Raw genomic sequence first — 19,209 nt, 5'->3', positions numbered from 1 at the left:
ATCTGGCACTGGAGAGCAGGTCAGCAGGTCTTTTATTGCCAGAGATGATTACTGACGAGGATCAGGAGTGGAGCTCAGCAGGTGCATGATTGGGGCCCGCCCAGGAAATGCCAAACAAGGTAAGTAAATACAGAGAGAGGGAGCAGGGAAAGGAGGGGTAGGAGGAGCAGGATGAAACACACACATACACGGATTCCTGATCTTCATCTAAGTCACAACAACAGACAAACACATTCTGCTTTAACTAATACTGCACAAAACTGATATGTTTTCAGTTTTTCTTTGAATACAACATGTAAAAACTCACAGTGCAGGGTTGAAAAAGTCTGTGAACCCCTGGGCTAGTGACTTCTCCAAGAGCTACTGGGAGCCAGGAGTCAGCCAGCCTGGAGTCCAGTGAATGTGATGAGTTTGCAGGTGTTGGTTAAAAGTTGCTCTGTCTTATAAAAACTCACAAGTTTCTCTATTTGGTCCATTTTTTTTTTTCATTCTCAGACTGACTGTGACCGCCCTCTGGTGGACACAACACAGAACACAACCTTGACATGACAAACATTTGGAAGTATAAAGACAGAGAGAATGTTTTTTTCAAATATTTCATGACACTTTACAGAGTTGTGGTCCCGTACACATATAACACCCACACACATCTCTCACACTAGACATTTGGGTCATTTCAGGACAAATCCCCCAAAATGTTATCTCCCAAATTCTTATAGTTTTGTCATTAAAAATATTTGGTCATCTCCCCCTTGACCTGTTTTGAGCAGAGTTTTCTGAGGAGCCACTTTCAGATTTCTGTATCTAAAAAACTATTTAAGGTCCTTCAAATTTTCAAGGGTTAAAATTTGTCAAATGTCAAGTACATTTGACAATCTGGACTTTTACACATGTGCTTTTGGTTTATCACAGATTTCTGGGGCTTGAATTTGCTGGAAAATTGTCCTTTTCAAATGTGAGGGCGTCTTTGAAGGACTGTGGAAAGTGCAGTTTCAAAGACAGAGGTTTGATATTGAACATACACCTTCCCACACACGACACTGTGGACTTTGTATTTTAAAACTGAGCCTCGGTGATGACGCTCTACAAGATATTAAGTGTTCAAAATGGAACAAAATACATTTGGTGCATCTTTACCATGTTATACCAAAAAAATGAAGCACCCACCAACAGAAAATGGACTGTTTTAGAAAGAGTAGACATCTGTTTTTAACATATCCAACATTTGTGATGCTGTTCTGACTTATTTTTGCAAAATTAATTTTTTAAAATGTGTCTGCAAACATGCAGAGCATTCATGGACTATGAAGACACTTTGAGAAGAAAACACTGAATGTTTGACACACAGCTTCAACTGTGAGATTCCGTGCCCGGAGAAGTGAGGAGCAGGGGGAAGAGCGGAACGGGCAGCGGGGACAGGAGCAGGAAGGGGTGCAGAGAAGAGTGCGCGGAGATTCAGTGCGAATGAACTAGCTCCAACACGCAGCAGCAAGCGGACTCTTTCTTTGCCTTGAAAATTACGTTTTCAGACATAGGATATCGCTTTCGTGTCCTGAAAAACGTTTGACTAGCTCTTGGAAATAAAGTACGTTTTCATAATAAGCAGAAGTTACCTGTCCAGGAGTAATTTGGCGACCAATGTGTCAGTCTTTAGACCCTGCGTCTGCTTCAGTTGCGCCATCGCTGGAATGAATCTATAAGAATCACCTTAGTTTGGCTTCGCTGCTTTTCCCCTTGTCTTCTTCTTTTAGCGACCTCAAAAACAGACTTTCTTTTGCGGCGAACTGCTCCTGGATTCTTGTCGCCATCGCAACAAACTTTGTGCTAACTGCGAGGAAGATATAGGTCAAAAAAAGCCGCTAAGAACTGTTGCGTTGGTGGAGTAAACAGCATCTGTGCGTCTTGCGTCTGTGGACTGCGTGACAGTCGTACGTAAGCCACGTACCGGCGGCACGCAGGCAAGTCAGTTACACTAGAAACGTAGGGAGTTTGATTGACAGCCTGTCAGCTAACAGATAACGAGGCAGTGTCGTTATCTATTGGCAAATGTTTAGCCCCACCACGTCCAGAGTTGATGAATTTTTATTCTCTTTTTTTTGGTCATCATAATTACAAGGCTGCTGCATCTCTATAATGCTATCATTGACAATTTGAAACAAAAAAAAAAATCCTCCATACAACCTTTAAATAGTTTATTAGATACAGAAATCTGAAAGTGGCTCCTCGGAAAACTGCTCAAAACAGGTCAGGGGGGAGATGACAAAATATTTTTAATGACAAAACTATAAGGAGTTGGGAGATAAAATCTGGGACTTTTCCTGTTGGAAAGTGTGTGAACCTCCTAGAATTTTTTCAGTCAATCTGAGGTAGTCAAGTGGGGCTTTTGGAGATTTGGCATGAAATGATCCAATTATCTTCATCCAGATGCTGAAGTGAGGCTCATGTCTGCACTCTATTCCTGTCAAACTCCACTATTAACATCACTTTTTTTGTTCAACGATGTAAAAATGGATGAAAAATGTCAGACTGTTTTACAACGAGGAGAGTGAGTCTGTCGGAGCACACAGAGACACTGAGGAGTCTTCAGACCAGAGTCTAAACCCAGTGATCAGAGTGTGAGTGAATGTGGTGGTGAAGGTGTGGAGGTGGGTCAGCTGGTCAGAGGAGACTGTGTAAAAGGACAGAGAGCCAGCAGGACAGTCCACAAACACTGCTACTCTCCCAGAAGAGGAGCGGGGCTGAGGGAGGAGGGTTTGTTTCTTATTATGACAAACATAGAAACCACCTTCAGAACACTCCAGACTCCAGGACTGATCATTCTGTCCAAATAAACTGTCAAAACCGACTCCTTTCCATCTGACTGTTCTGTAAGACACTGATATAGAAACCCTTTCACTCCACTGGACCTCCCAGTAACAGCGACCAGTCAGACCAGTGGAACACAGAATCTGAGACCAGATGTTAAATATGTCCCGATGATCTGGATATGGCTGCTTCTCTGTCACACGTGTCACCTTCTTGTTGTTGTCAGACAGTTTGAGGTTTCCGTTCACTGTGTTTGGATCCAGAGAGAGATCACAGAAATCTGATGGAGAGAAAACAACACAACGGCAGTTAGTCTCCTGTCCACTCTCATCATTCCACTCTTCTGTTTGACTCACATTTATGTGAGTGTAAAAACTAGGGGTGTCAAATTATCGCCTTAATTGCGATTAATTAATTACAGTCATATTTAGCGAGTTATGTTTTTTAATCGCGTTAATCTCATTTTTAATCTCTAACTTTACTGTTTCTATATGCGAGTTGCTTTATTATAAAATCTGTTTTTACACGCACAAAAACACATTTATAAATTTTTTTTAATTTCGGTAATTCCACTCATTGCCGGAATCCCACACAAAACGCGTGCAGTAAGAGCGATGTAAACATCATGTTAACGTTGGCGGCGTCAGTCACAATGGACGAGGTCGAAGAGCCAGTAGAACAGAGTCAGCAGTGCACAGGTAAAAACACCGACACCGACTTGCTCCCGTGCGCCGCGTACGTTTTCTCGCGTATGCTGCGTAAACCGCTTCGTAAACCGCGCTTCCTCCTGTGCGCCTCTAAACCAGAACTAACACCAAGACTAAAACCGGGACTAACCCAGTCCAGGACTAAAACCAGAACTAAAACCAGGTCTAAACCAGGTCTAAACCAGGACTAACACCAGGACTAAAACCAGGACTAACCCATTCCAGGACTAAACTAGGACTAAAGTAGGACTAAAGCAGGTCTAAACCAGGACTAAAACAAGGACTAAAACCAGTGATTTCATATAAAAAGCATTTCTCTATCAATAATATTTTTAATATGGTTAAGGAAAGACTGGACTTTTTATTGTCTTTAAGTAGACAAAAGTTATTATGTTCAGATTTCCTCGTCTTTGCTACTTTACAGCAAACAGTTTCTTATTCATGGAGACTTGGGCTCAACAGCCAATTTGGAGAGATTTGTTAAACAATAAATGACTTTATAAAGTCACTTTTTTAAATCTATATTAGTCTTTTGATCTGCCACAATAATGTAATAATGAATTTAAATGAAAATACCTCATATTGAAGGCTTTTCTCGGCAATTTTTAGGTGAGATTAAAATGAGATTAATTAGATTAATTAATTACAGATCATAATTAATTAATCTCTCAATTTTTTTAATCGCATGACAGCACTAGTAAAAACATTTCCTTTCACAGCCCCACACCAGTCTATTTCAGATTATTCTCAGTGTAAATCTGGATTTCTCTGGAGTTTGTTGCAGCAGTGACAAAGTGCAGCTCCAGTCTCTGACGTCACTCCACACATTCCTACACTCCTCTGTGCTCCAGGACACACACTTTCTCCTTTAAAGAGGGGGTGTGTTCTGAGTCTCCCCTCTCTTTCCTCCCCATGCTAAGTCCCTCCCCCTTCAGAGCACTATCCCAACACCCACAACCACTAATGAAATTCCTGCACATCACATCAGGTTTGTCCAGTTGCTGTGTACAGCTTTGTGTCATGTTTTTGTGTATTTATGGAGAATTGTCGTGTGGGAGCATGGGGGACGTAGGCTTGTGGGTGGAGCCTCGTACAGACTCGTACTGCTAACAGTAAGGAGGGTTTGAATAGGGCCTGGAAGAGATCGCTAGATTACTCAAACATGGATGAGTCTTCAGGGAGGTTTGTTAATCATTGCATTTATACAGCACCTTTCAAGATGCCCAAAGCGCTTTACAGTCCATTATTCATTCACTCAACACTGTTGGTGGTAAACTACTAATGTAGCCACAGCTGCCCTGGGGCAGACTGAATGCAGTCTGCATGCATAACAGAGGCAAGGTTGCCAATCTGCGTCATCGGCCCCTCTCACCACCACCATCTCTCACACATACCACTTTCATATTTGGCAATGTGGGTGAAGTGTCTTGCCTAAGGACACAAGGACAGTTTTTGCCACTGGCGCCTCCCGTGACTCCTGGAATTCCCATTGTCTCCATCCAAGTACTGACCAGACCCAGCCTCTGCTTATCTTTTGAGATCTGACGGGATCAGGCTTTGACAAGCCGGTATGGCAACAGACGAGTCGTTATAATGTGGGAGAAACCTAAAGAAGACGTTTTTTGTATCATTCCCTCTTTAAATGTCTCCATGTGAGATCACAGTCCTGTGCTGAGTCCAACAGCTGTGACTGTGTCCGTGGCTCCAGAGCTACAACCCCCAAACTTTGCTCCTGCAGCAGTAGTTCTGATGGGGTTTGGTGCTCCTCCTTTGCTCCTGCAGCAGTAGTTCTGATGGGGTTTGGTGCTCCTCCTTTGCTCCTGCAGCAGTAGTTCTGATGGGGTTTGGTGCTCCTCCTTTGCTCCTGCAGCAGTAGTTCTGATGGGGTTTGGTGCTCCTCCTTTGCTCCTACAGCAGTAGTTCTGATGGGGTTTGGTGCACACAGGGGTTGAGACATGTGGCTCTGTGTTGCAGGAGCTTGTTCAAAGCTGTTGTCCTTTTGCCAGTGTTTGTGTGAGATCTGCTGTTGTTCTGGTGATGAGGAGGACTGACAGCAGAGGCACAGCTCAGAGGAGAACAGGGGACTGGTTTAAATCCACTGTCTCCAGAAGAAGAATGAAGATCATTGTTGTACATGTTTCAGCTGAAACATGAGTGCAGTTCCACAGCTCCAGACTGGACTCTTCAGGATCTGCTTTAAGTACTGCTCTGGATTTAGTCCTGGATGTAGAGTTGGACTATTGCTGATAATAAAACTATAAAACTGGACACTAAACTCTCCATGTGTTCTTAATGTATTAAATTCTGAGAACAAAAAAGCATAACTGTATTTGCATTTATTTTATACTCACTCTTCCACGGGCAAACTGTTAACCAGTGAACACCTGCAGGCTCCATTCTGAAGGAGAACATGTTTTATTACTGTGGCTCATTAAGGCTTTAAGTTTAATCTGTTCAAATGGGCTGATTCTTTATGACACTAGGTTTACACTACAGTTCCTGCTTCACAGGAGCCACGGTGTGAGGACAGGTCCATACCTGAGAGTGTCCAGTGTGCAGTGGGGGTCCTCCTGTAGAGCACACAGGAGCTTTACTCCTGTGTCTCCTGGATGGTTGTAGCTGAGGTCCAGTTCTATCAGATGGGAGGGGTTGGACCTCAGAGCTGAGGCCAGAGAAGCACAGCCTTCCTCTGAGAGCAGACAACCTGACAGTCTGAGGACACAGGTTATTGGAATGAGCCCATTCATTAGGAACATTCAACCCAAATGAGACAAAGAACAAGTCCCATATCTTTATGTGACTTTATCAAACGTGATTTTCCAACGCAAATGCCAGCAGGTTATGTAATAATAGTGCAGAATATGAACCCCTCTGACCTGAGCTGTTCCAGTTTACAGTGACGACTCTTCAGTCCAACACACGACATCTTCAGCCCCGAGTCCTTCAAGTCGTTGAGACTGAGGTCCAGGACTGTCAGACTAGAGGACTGGGAGCTGAGGACTGAGGACAGAGCTTCACAGCTTCTCTCTGACAGGTTACAGCTGCTCAGTCTGGAGACAGAAAACATTGTTTATGTAGAAGTTGAATCAAACCATCCTTTGTTAAACAAAGGAGACTCACAGAGCTTTGGTGGAGGCCTTGACCACTGGCAGCAGCCTCAGGAGAAACTCCTCTGAAGCAGAGTATTTCTTCAGCTCAAACTGGTCCAGATCTTCTTCTGATGACAGTAAGATGAAGGCCAGAGCTGACCACTGAGCAGGAGACAGTTCACCTTCAGACAGACGTCCTGATCTCAGGAACTGTTGGATCTGCTCCACCAGAGAACGATCATTCAGTTCATTCAGACAGTGGAGCAGGTTGAGGCTCCTCTCTGCAGACACATCCTCACTCAGCTTCTTCTTGATGTATTCAGCTGTTTTCTGATTGGTCTGGGAGCTACTTCCTGTCTGTGTCAGCAGACCTTGTAGAAGGCTCTGATTGGTCGACAGTGAAAGACCCAGGAGGAAGCGGAGAAGCAGGTCCAGGTGTCCGTATGGACTCTGTAAGACCTGGTCCACAGCTGTCTGGTAAAACTGCTCTGATTTGCTGCTAAAAAAATTTGTCCATGATGATGTTTGTTTCTCTGAGAGCAGGTTGATCCCAGTGTTAATGAAGGTCTGATGGACGTGAAGAGCAGCCAGAAACTCCTGCACACTCAGATAGATGAAGCAGTAGACCTTGTCCTGGTACAGGCCTGGCTCCTCTCTAAAGACCTGTGTGAACACTCCGGAGTACACTGAGGCCGCTGCAGCGTCCAGCCCACACTCGCTCAGGTCACTCTCGTAGAAGATCAGGTTTCCTTTCTGCAGCTGCTCAAAGGCCAGTTTTGTCAGAGACTTCACCATCTTCCTGGTCTCTGGACTCCAGTGTGGGTCTGTCTCAGATCTTTCTTCATACTTAATGTTCTTGACTTTGGCCTGAACCACCAGGAAGTGGATGTACATCTGAGTCAGGGTCTTGGGCAGCTCTCCTCTCTCTCTGCTTTTCAACACATGCTCCAGGACTGCGGCAGTGATCCAGCAGAAGATCGGCAGGTGGCACATGATGTGGAGGCTTCTGGACGTCTTGATGTGGGAGATGATTGTGTCGGCCTCATCTCTGAACCTCTTCCTGAAGTACTGCTCCTTCTGCGGGTCAGTGAACCCTCTGACCTCTGTCACCATGGAGATGCACTCAGCAGGGATCTGATTGGCCGCTGCGGGTCGTGTGGTTATCCAGAGGCGAGCGGAGGGAAGCAGACTCCCCCTGATGAGGTTCACCAGCAGCACGTGCACTGAGGCGGACTCTGTGGGGTCGCTCAGGGCCTCGGTTTTGGTGAAGTCCAGAGGAGGTCTGCACTCGTCCAGACCGTCAAAGATGAAGAGCACCTGGAGGTGTTCAAAGCTGCAGAGTTCTGCTTGTGTTTGACGAAAGAAGTGACGAACAAGTGTCACCAAGCTGAATCTTCTCTCCTTCAGCACATTGAGTGCTCTGAAAGTGAACGGGAACAGCAGCTGTATGTCCTGGTTGGCTTCACCTTTAGCCCAGTCCAGACTGAACTTCTGAGTGAGCACTGTTTTCCCGATGCCAGCCACTCCTTTTGTCAGCACTGTTCTGATGGCTCCATGTGTGTGAGCTGGGCCTTTAAACATGTCTTCACATGTGATGGGTGTCTCTGCTGGGCCTGGTGTCCTGGAGGCTGTTTCCATGTGTCTGACCTCATGTTCCTGGTTGACCTCTGAAGACCCTCCCTCTGTGATGTAGAGCTCTGTGTAGATCTCATTCAGAAGGCTGGAGTTTCCTGCTTTAGCGATGCCCTCAAACACACACTCAAACTTCTGCTGCAGGTCAGACTTCAGTTTACGCTGACAAACTCCAGAATAACTCCCTGAATGAAGACAACAGATACAGACCTGAGTCTCAGAGAAGATAAAATGACTGTGAGCACCTTGTTAAATGTGTTAAATGGTCCTACTGCTCCACAGACGCTCAGCCAGCTCCTTCTGCTTCATCCTCTTCAGGAAGTTCAGTGTGATCTTCAGAACAGCCTCACTGCAGCTCCTCTGCTCTTCATCCTCATCCTCCACAGGATCTAAACCTTCTGGCTCATCTGTACTCAGAACCTTTTGGAACTTCTTCAGCTCCTTCTGGACAAAAGTGAAGATGTCCTCCTCCAGAAGCTGAACAGACACATTATAAACAACACAAATGTAGTCAGTGTCAGATCTGTGTGATCATTCATCTGAACATTTCCAAACTTTAGTGAATGACAGACCTTAAATATGGAGTCCAGCTGTGTGTGATGGTGCTGACCGCTGGAGACCTCTGGACCCGGCTGCTCCCCTCTGTCACAGAGACACATGAAAGATGCATCATTATAATTGATTATTTATATATTGTTCTTATGATCAATGCTTTTGAAAATTTGTGGCTCTGTGGCAAAATGATGTGTCTCTCCCAATGAGCGGTCACTCCTGAGGGACTCACAGGTGGGGGGACGCTTCAGAACACTCTGTTCTGTGCTGGAGTCTGCTGGATTTAATTTACAGGAAAATACATTTGGACTTTGAATTTATATGATAAACCAGAGCACTGTTATGGACAAATATATTAAATATAGTTTTACCCTAAACTTTAACTTTTTAATTATAGTCACCGAGTCTTTACTTGACAAACTAAGGAAACTTTCACCTGAACAGAATTCGTGAGACACTAAATAACCTGTATACCAGATCTAAGTCCCCATATACTTCTAAAACTTGAACTTGAACTAAAATATGAGTGTTGGGCATTTTACTTTAAAATGTAATTAGTTACCATTACAAATGACTTCACCTATAAAGTCACTGAGTTCCCGTGCTGTAAAACAAAATAATTACTCAGCAAAAGAATTATCTAGTTATTTTTCATGTTATGTGCTATCTCCCCAAAAATGGAGTTTGTCTTTATTGCAGTGTGTTCGTCTCCATCTTGCTCAAACTCAGGCTCACTGTACCGGGGCTCGACGTGTTACAGGTGTGTGTTACAGGTGTGTGTTACAGGTGTGTACAGGTGTGTGTTACAGGTGTGTGTTACAGGTGTGTGTTACAGGTGTCTGTTACAGGTGTGTGTTACAGGTGTGTGTTACAGGTGTCTGTTACAGGTGTGTGTTACAGGTGTTTTGCAGGTGTGTGTTACAGATGAGTTACAGGCATGTTACAGGTGTGTTACAGGTGTGTTAGTGATCATGTGAGGTGTTTCAGTAGATTATTTTTCCCAGGGCACAGTTACACTTAACATATACATTCTTGCCCTTTATTTAAAAAAAGATTGTATCAGTATTTCCAATTTGAAAACAATACCTTTGAATGTCCCTGGCTCCTCGTTGCTATTGTCACATTCTTGTTGAGTTTGTCTCATTTAGCTGAAATGTGCGGAAAGAAACAACAAGAGACTCCGCCCATCCAACTTCTTATCCAATCATGTTGTCCCTGCTCTGTCCCTCGCTCTCCTCGCTCCTGCTGATGATGTGTGTCTGTCCGCTGCATGAAGCCTGACACCGCGCCGCCTCATTCAACCCAACTGTGACACTTTGCTTTCCCAGTAACGAGAACGGCATCGTAACGATGTGGAGTGGAATTAATTAGATTACTCCGCTACCAAAAATGTAGCGCCGTTAGTAGCACCGTTATATTTAAAAGCCCTTTTCCCCAACACTGCATAATACACAGCGGACACTCACAGCTCTCTCCTGAAGGTCATTCCTTCATCCTTAGACATGTCACTCCTGAAGAACTCACAGCTGGCACCAGGTTCAAACGGAGGATGTTTCTGGTGGATCCTGAGACACAGAAGAAAACACACTTCAGTCACAGTAAAACACATGGGACTGTTGTGACTCAGGTCAGATACTTCAGGACGTTCTACAAAGTGTTCATGAGGCCTTCACCACAGACGCTTCAGTAGGGCACATTCAACAACAAACACATCCAGTTTAGATATTTTTAAAGTTTGAATTATGGAACAAAGAACAGACTTGTGTGTGTCATTCTGATTTGAATGCGATTCTCTGTGAACTGTGGACCACTCCTGGACATGTTTTTATTTCATTCAAACCACGTCACCCACATTATATCCAAATGTTTGCTGACATAAAGTGGTGACGTTATAAGGTGTTGTGAGTGTGACTTACTGTGGACCATGTTCTCTTTTCAAATCAATCCCTCCATCATTAGAGCGATCACTGTTGAATGAGTGGGCGCTGGTCCCAGGTGGACACAGATGGAGCAGTGGCTTTAGTCTGAGCTCTGACATGGAGAACAGTGGTGGAGCGTTAGAGACGGTCCCTTACCTCTGAGCTCTGGGGGAGTGATTGTTTTAGTGGGAGGGGCTCCGTCCTCTCTGTGCTCTCTCTGATCCATGCTCTGTTCATTTGCTTCAAAAGGAAAAACACACAAAACATTCATCCCAAACAACACACATTTTTAAACATGTCACAAATGTTTCTCTCCTCAACACACACTTACATTATTATGTCAGCCCCATTTGGAAACGGACTGGTTTGGTCCAGATCAGAGTTTGTTTGTCTTTATTCACACCCGAAATAAAGTCCAGACTTTCAGGGGAATCGAGCTCTCGTCCGTTTGAATCAGATTGAAGCCCAAAGGCAAAAGTCTGATGAGTTAATAGAGCAACTTTAACACCGAAGAGTTCAACACTGTGTTTACAAAGAACAACATATAAAATATCACTTTACAAAGAACAACATGTAAAATATCGTCCAGTTTGTCTCTAAGTTTAGAGCAGTGCTTCTCAAACTGTGGTGCGAGTCCCACTAGTTCAGATATTTGCTGAATTCATTGACTCCACATTTTTGTTCTCCTTTGGGTCAGTCCTTGGTTGTGTTTGTTGCACTTGAAAAAGGTTTTAAAAAAACCTGCATCCTTATTGTGAGTGGGCTTGCCTCTCCACAAACCTGACTCTCATTTGTCCTGAAGGAGGCTCTCCTCCTCCTCATGCCTCCTCCACAAATGCACACAGTGTTCCTCTAATGAATGCATTTGAACGGTAAATGTTGTAGAACAAAAGCTGCTACCAAACGTCCCAAATGTGAAAAGAAGTTGATTGTATTTGAAAGTATTTTTCACTCTCCACAGTTTGAGGAAATAAGACACAGGAATAAGAGCCACACCTTTGGACTGGAGCAGCACATCACCAGACCAACGCCTCACACTGCACAAGACAAAATACATCTGTGTGTGGACTATTTCCTCACTTTGTTTCACTCTTTTCTTTGCTTTATATTTGACTTGTTGCCTCTGATTTCTTGTTTTCTGTGTTATTAGTTTGAATCGTGTCCATGGTTACAGAAAGTGATCAAAGTGTTGAACAGTGCAAATGGACTGACGTTCTACAGCACACAGTGTTGGCTCCAACTTACTCACTTCTACTTAGTTACTGTCATTGGATTACAAGTACCTCATGAGGCCGGTCCCTCCTCAGAGGCAGAGAAGCAGCTTGGAGCTGAAATCACCCAGTAAAATCTCTGTGACGTCATTTGAGACGTTTCAACAACTCCTGTGTTTCTCTCCATTGAAACGTCTTGAATCAAACACAAAAGCTCCACATTTGATTCATTTAGACAAACTGCAAACAAGTCGTCCCAAACTCATGGAACTAAGTGACTTTACTGAGCCACTAAATAAGTAGTGTAATAGATTACATTTTGAACAAGTAACTAGTAATGAGTAACTCAAGAGTTTTTCAAAGTCACTTCCCCAACACTGAACAACACACAACGTCACAATGAAGTGTTGACATGATGAAATAAACAGAATGATGTTTGAACGACTAAAAGGAGCTCTTGGTTTCTTCATTAAAACTCAGACAATAAACTAGAGCAGGAGACAAAGACTTTTACACATCAGTTACTGCAAACCTGAAGGAAAATCCTGCTTTTATAACCAAACACAAACAATACAAATGCACTTTAGAAAGAATAAAGTCAAACCTTGTTTGAAACAGCTGAAAGAGGCAGAGGGAATGAGTCTTTAACACCAGCAAATGTTCAACTTTTATTATCTACTTCCTCATGTTTCACAGACGACATGTAGAAACATGTGTGTGTGTGTATGTGTGCATGTGTGTATAGTGTGTGTGTGTGTGTGTGTGTCGACTGTCAGCGTTTTGCGGAAATGTTACATAAGGGTGAGTTGTACAGTTGTAGGGAGTATTATCTGTTACATAAGGATGAGTTGTTGTACAGTTGTAGGGAGTATTATCTGTTACATAAGGGTGAGTTGTTGTACAGTTGTAGGGAGTATTATCTGTTACATAAGGGTGAGTTGTTGTACAGTTGTAGGGAGTATTATCTGTTACATAAGGGTGAGTTGTTGTACAGTTGTAGGGAGTATTATCTGTTACATAAGGGTGAGTTGTTGTACAGTTGTAGGGAGTATTATCTGTTACATAAGGGTGAGTTGTTGTACAGTTGTAGGGAGTATTATCTGTCTCTATAGCAGACATGTCAGACTCGGGGGCCACATTTGGTCGGTGATACAATTATATTTTTTATTTGAGATCATATCAAATACATGTTAGAGCTGCCACGCCAGTGTGGTGCATGCACTGTTAATACTACAAATCCCAGAATGCTTTGCAAATGTGTTGGCACATTTTCACTGGTTGTTGGCTTGTGAAAAAACAGGGGCAGATTTTTGACATTCAAATGTCTCTTATTCAGAAACTAGAGGAACTATTGAAATAAGTAAAGTATCAGAATGTAGGAAAGAGTTACACTCCAACAGGGTCAAGTTAAACCTGTGATATTCTTTCAAGTTCAAGACAAAAAATTAAAAAACTCATGTCGGTAACGGAGGGAATGAAATATGCAGCACTTTTTGGGCAATAAATCCAAACAGTGATAACTCTTGGTTCTCACTTCCATATCCTTAACAAACTGGTTTGAATATTTGCTTCATATAGTTTTCTACCATATGGTACAAGATTAGGTTGAAAAACCTCTTACTTTTTGACTCATGAGATTTTTTATTAAGAAAGGTCATGGTAACGGAGGGAAAAGTAACGGAGGGAAAATTGTGCAAACAAGTAGAAGGTGCAGGATTTTACATCATTTGTCGCTTTTTTCTTCTGAATACTTTAATATTACTTCAAAATGAAAGGAAACTATTTCTATAAAATATGTCAGTCCTTCCAAGCTAATTTTTATCATTTTAAATACTTTTTTTTTTTTTTTTTAATCACGTACCTTCATCAACAGTTCAAAGATGGAATAACACAAGATATGATGAAATACATCCATTTATTGACATGATTTGCAGGTCTTAGAAATTTGGGAATTAATTTTTGTTCCATGTTTCATACATGGTCTGTTTAAAACGGATGGAACTTTAGAACCAAAAATGGTACAGAAAAAAGGTCAACAGTTTCATAAACTAGAGTACATATGTATCTGTTCAATACATTTTTATATCAGATGCATTAACTTGAATTTTTGGCCTTGATGTTTACTTCTGCTTGACCGGACCCAGATGCACACAGACACAGGGCGGGGCAAACAATCTACAGACAGGAAGTAAAACTGAAACTACAAGCAGACAGGACAAATGTCAAAATAAAACACCAAGGGCACACAACACTACAGGAAAAGATACACAAAAATAAGCAAAAACAACAACTACAGAACATGAACCATGACAACTCTGTCCTTGCCTCGTGCAGCAACTAGTCTTTTTTTTTTTTTTTTTTTTTTTTTTGAGCCACCACCAGCCAGATGGGATCCTACAGAAAGAGAGAAGGAGGGCAAAAACAGTGAAACTGACAAAACCAACTAAAATACAGCACAGGTCAGTTTTTTATATTGATAAGTATTAAATTATTGAAGAACTGTTTCATTTATTTGTCTGTTTTGCCTACAGTGAGATGGAGTTTTGCAGTGCAGAATGGTGAGGAGGAGTGAAGAAGGAGGCTTATATCCATATTGTCATACAAAATACATGTACACAGGAAACGACTATGAATTGTATTTGTCCCTCTTCCAACTATCACGTATTGTACATTTGTGTTTGGTTTTCATAGGGACAGAAATGGATCTTTTGGACATTTGGGAATTCAGAGGGAAATCAGTGTACACACAGAGCCTCATGTTCCCAGAGTCCACCCCGAGGTCCAGGCTGGGTCAGGAGGACTGCTGAGGTCCTGAAGTGGGACTGTCTCGTGTCCAGCTCAAGAGACAAAGCACCATGGCCTGTGTGCTCTGTGCTTCTCCATGACGACCTGTGTGCTGTTCACCAACCTGCAGGAAATACCTCTGATGACCCCTGTATCCCCGAGTAACAGCCCCCGCAGCAGGTCGGCTGTACACTGTGTGCCCACACTGATTTCCCACTGAATCCTCACAGAGCACACGGAGCCACACATCACTGCTTGGTTGGTTTGCAAGAGCGAGGGGATAGTTGAAGGGATTTCTTCAGTTTAATGAGAGACAAAAGGCACTTATTGCACAGATTAAGTTAGACACATCTCCAAAGTATGACTAAACATTGTTCAAACTGCTGTGGAGCTAAAGTACAGTATAACATGCTGCTTTTTAGGACAAACGTATGGGCCTTCTGCGATTAAATGACATTCTATTAACTCATAAAGTAAAATAAAATACTATATAAAAATCTCCAAAATAAATGATTAGCATTGGTATTAGTAATTCAGTTGCCAAACATGTTGTTTTGGCTCAGTGTTGCTCAGTGGGGTTGTTACTCGGGGAAACTACAGAAGAATCCATCGTTCACACGTTTGGACCTGACTCCGAGCTGAGCCACAGTGAGGAGCGAAGGAGGAGACAGAAGAGTCCTCCACGGTTTAAAGGAACAGCAGGAAGTAGAGCGTCCAAATAAGGGCTTTAGGGAGTGTGTCTTACATATTCATATTCATGCTTACGTGTCTCTAAGTGCAAAAAGTCAGTCGACACCAAATCAAAAGTTGTGTTCATGTAAGTGGGACTCTGTTGACTTTATGGGGCATTTTCTTTTTAACATTCCCAGGCGCATTACAAAATGCTCTACATGTTTTTGCATTCTTGTTCAGTCAATTCTGACCTTGATTAACCTCAAAGTCTCATTTTTTTGTGCAGCTCTGAAGACAGTGTCATGTTGTTCCTTTGGGAGGAGCTGAGCTGTTGCATTGACTCGCCTGTAGAGGGCGTCATCCCCATTCATATAAAGTTTGTTCCACTGTCTGGGGGTTTTTTACATCTGGTGCCTCTTTTTGAAAAAAACTGGCCTTTGGGGAAGTACTTAGTGTTTTTGTAGAGCAGGACAGGGTCAACACAGAGTCTTTTTCTTGACTTGATTTCTGTGTTCGAGAGCGACTTGCCTGGAGGATCATGTGAACTTAAAGTCAAACTCAAAAAACTGGAGAACAGGCTTCAGAAACTCAAGACTGTAGAGCTGAGCTCTGTGAGGTGTCAAAAATTACAAGCTTAAAATTATACGTTAACATTTTTTTCTTTTGTAGCTGAAGTTTGTCCATATTTTTCTTAGTTGTTTTTCACTTTAAGCTTTCAGCTTTTTATGTATATACTGTGCGTGTGTTTATTTATTTATTTATTTAATTAATTCTGGTTGCTGCTGACTCTTGTTAGCAACCCTCAACAGACTCTTTTCATGTCCAAAATCTGAAAATAAAGTCTGTTTTTTTTTGTTTTTTTTTTTGTTTGTTTGTTTGTTTGTTTGTTTTCCCTTTTTTTTTAAATTTTAGACCATTTGTTCATGCTTGTCTTGTCTTATGTCTCACATTTGCATCGAGGAACTTTGGACATGAATCAAATCTCCACACACAAAAAGCTGAGAACCAGTTTGAGCTTCTTTCAAAAACTGAAGCACTAAATGTCAGTCAGAGGTAAAAGACGTCTGGAGCTGCTCTGAATGACACAGAATAGACATTGAATCCATGTACTGTTCATATACACTTTGTTGAGACAGAAATGATTTTATTTTGATGAAATATTTGAAGTTGGACAAAGTGAGACTCTTTGAGTGGAGAGAGAGAAGAGCCAAAGAGACAGACACATCTGAGCTCAAGAAGACACATCTTCACTTCATGTGCTCAATAGAATGTTTGATCTTTTGTAAAATGGGTCATTCACATTTATTGTTCATTGCAGTGAAGACTTCTGGTTTGTAAGTCGAGTCAGATGTTTTCAGCATTCAGACTGATTTTATGGTGAGGCTTGGATGTTCATGTAATCCTCTGTTGTCCAGGGAGAAATTCAACTTTTGTCCAGTTGGCTTAAATTTCTCTTTTGCTGTGGGGCTTGGATGATTTTAGTGAATAATGGACACCTCTGTCTAGTGCCTCTGTGAAATAATAGATTACTTTAAGATTAGAGTTCATTTGAACTCATGTAGATATTTGATTTTTGCCTCTGTCTTCACTGGTGATGTATTCCAATAAGGTCATCTGTCATGTGCGTGCAGACAAGGCAGACAGCAGCAGGGAAACGGCAGGGGGTCGCTGACCAGGGACCAGCGGTAGCCCACTCACTCTCCAGGTCCCACATCAATTTTACATCCAGCAGGCCCACCCTGAACACTCACCACAGTCTGACAGGTACATGCCCTCGCAGCGAAATCATCAGCTTCATAGCCTCTTGTACCACCTGAGGGCCTGGTGACACAAGAGGCACTGGTCACTGTTACCACAGGAAGGTCACAATACATTTCCATCTGCATCGCTAATGCAAATAAGCAAGAACTTACATTGTCTTCTTGGCACCATTCTGGGTCACCTAGAAGAAATAAATGCTGTATATCCAGTCAGAGTCCAAGAGCCCGAAAAGCCAACAGAAAACACTGACACTGGTAATAACACTCAGCCCCACAGCAAACCAAAAAAAGATGTCATTTTTTAGTTGCAGTTCTCTTTCTTTACATTTTATTATATGGGAAGAGGAAGCAAACTCCGGATTCATCTTCTTTTCAGTTCCTTTATGAAGACAAACCTGAACAATTTCCTTAAACACCAAAACGTAAGTATTGCAATGTTCTACACACAACTCATGTAAAGTAACTCTTTTCACATTGTATCTTCTGCACATAAACAAGCACAATTTGGGTTTTGGAACATCCATTACACAACAGTTCTGAAATCTTATTGATTTCTTGGAGACAGTCGCAGACCAGGAACTATGAAAGTCCGACGATTGCTCATCCCCCCGCCCGTCCTGAGAAAGCACAGGCTCCACCCTCCAAACGTGACGTAGGCGACGAGTGAGCCGCCCTTCCTCCGCCTCCGTTCCTTTCAACGGACGTTGCTGCTGCTGCCCCACAAAACACCACGGCCAAAAACCTCGTCCTTCTCCTTCTCAATCTCCTCCTTAAAACAAGTAATTTGTTCATGTTCGGGCTCCGGTACGAGAGGAACTTTAAAATCTCCAGGTGCTCAATGCTGCGTCCATGTTTGGACAACTTCCGTAAACACAGAGACGCTCGCTGCGGTTGACGTCACCGTGTCTCCAGTGCACATGTGGGACACTTTTGGGCCATTTAATGTTCACACTAGAGATCACACACAAGTCGCATTTAATTGGAAATGTGAACGACCTCACAAAAACATCGAATTTCACAAAAAAATTGGAATTGAGCGTTAAGCCCTGCAGTCTGAATGTAGCCTTATTCATCATGGAGATACAGCGCGTTCAGCCGCATGTGTTGGACCCGGAATCGGACGAGGACTTTGAGGAGCTCAAGCACCTCGTTCACATCAGCTGAACATTACTGATTGGTAAAGTATTAATAAACACTAGTAGATCAACTTATTATATCATGTAACTGCAGTGTAGAACAATGAGCTTAATTATGCTGTCGCTTTTGTTTAGGTGTTCATGTGGGAACTGTCAGCTGATGCGGGGTGGAGGCGGCGGAGGTGGTGGAGCACTTTCTGCTACGTCAAACACTTCATAGGTGTAGCTGCCGCATCATCGTTGTAGCAGCTTTAGTTCATTGTCACGCGGGAGGGTGACAGAAATACACTGCAATTTGTTAAAAAAACACAGAATCAATCTAAAAACCACTTCAGCGACAAATACAAGGCTCACACATCACTCTTAGAATGTAGAAAGCTCTGAAAAGTTGATTTTGCATGAGATGGGCCCTTTAAGTGGACAACAAAATGTATTCTGTTTAACTTTCTTCTGTTCTGTTGTCTTCTGAGATTCAGGAGCAGGATCTCGCCTCAACCTCCCCCTGCTCCTCTCCAGCGAACCACAGCTCAGCTCAACCACACCTTCAATGACCCAGAAGCCCTATTGATCCAGGCCTATCCGGACACCTCGACCACCTCTCACCCCGTGTCTCTTGTTCATCCTTCAGCCTGAAGACCTCATCGTCTACAGAGGGAGGGTCCTGAATCGTCCGAGCTGACACCTGGGACAGAGCCCCCATCCTGACTGCCCCCTCAGCCATCACATCGATTCATCTTCATCGTATTCCCTTGTTGTGGCGTGGTCCTTGCTAGTGAAATATTGTGTGGCTGAAGATGAAGAGTTTCTGTCTGATATTAAGACATGTATTAAGTGCCACAAACTAAACTTGACAGCATAATGTTTACTTTTGTATGTCCTTTTTGAACAGCTCCTTATTTATCCTATTTAACTTGACTTTCCTTATTCCATTTTTTTTTTTTT

The 19,209-nt window shown here is 42.8% G+C and overlaps 2 protein-coding genes and 1 long non-coding RNA gene across 3 annotated transcripts; all 3 read right to left on the bottom strand.

The window, feature by feature from the left end:
* Positions 1–2,334: 2,334 nt before the first annotated feature.
* Positions 2,335–5,469, bottom strand: LOC129408092 (stonustoxin subunit beta-like). Its single transcript, XM_055150841.1, has 2 exons — positions 5,175–5,469; positions 2,335–3,085 (listed from the first exon to the last, which is right to left on the bottom strand). Exons 1-2 carry the CDS (start codon positions 5,467–5,469, stop codon positions 2,532–2,534), a joined length of 849 nt encoding a protein of 282 aa, XP_055006816.1. The 3' UTR covers positions 2,335–2,531.
* A 509-nt stretch (positions 5,470–5,978) lies between these two features.
* On the bottom strand, positions 5,979–10,294 carry LOC110174637 (protein NLRC3-like). Its single transcript, XM_055151064.1, has 6 exons — positions 10,252–10,294; positions 8,806–8,875; positions 8,506–8,710; positions 6,633–8,418; positions 6,389–6,562; positions 5,979–6,224 (listed from the first exon to the last, which is right to left on the bottom strand). Exons 1-6 carry the CDS (start codon positions 10,287–10,289, stop codon positions 6,017–6,019), a joined length of 2,481 nt encoding a protein of 826 aa, XP_055007039.1. The 5' UTR covers positions 10,290–10,294; the 3' UTR covers positions 5,979–6,016.
* Positions 10,295–10,875: 581 nt separating this feature from the next.
* LOC129408140 (uncharacterized) lies at positions 10,876–12,594 on the bottom strand. Its single transcript, XR_008631836.1, has 3 exons — positions 12,520–12,594; positions 11,036–11,183; positions 10,876–10,944 (listed from the first exon to the last, which is right to left on the bottom strand). It is a non-coding gene; the product is annotated as an uncharacterized LOC129408140 (long non-coding RNA).
* Positions 12,595–19,209: the final 6,615 nt, after the last annotated feature.

This window comes from Boleophthalmus pectinirostris, unplaced genomic scaffold (assembly GCF_026225935.1).
Source record: "Boleophthalmus pectinirostris isolate CB_2022bp ecotype Guang Dong unplaced genomic scaffold, ASM2622593v1 HiC_scaffold_15, whole genome shotgun sequence".
NCBI lineage: Eukaryota > Metazoa > Chordata > Actinopteri > Gobiiformes > Gobiidae > Boleophthalmus > Boleophthalmus pectinirostris.
This window is presented reverse-complemented; position numbering and strand designations above follow the sequence as displayed.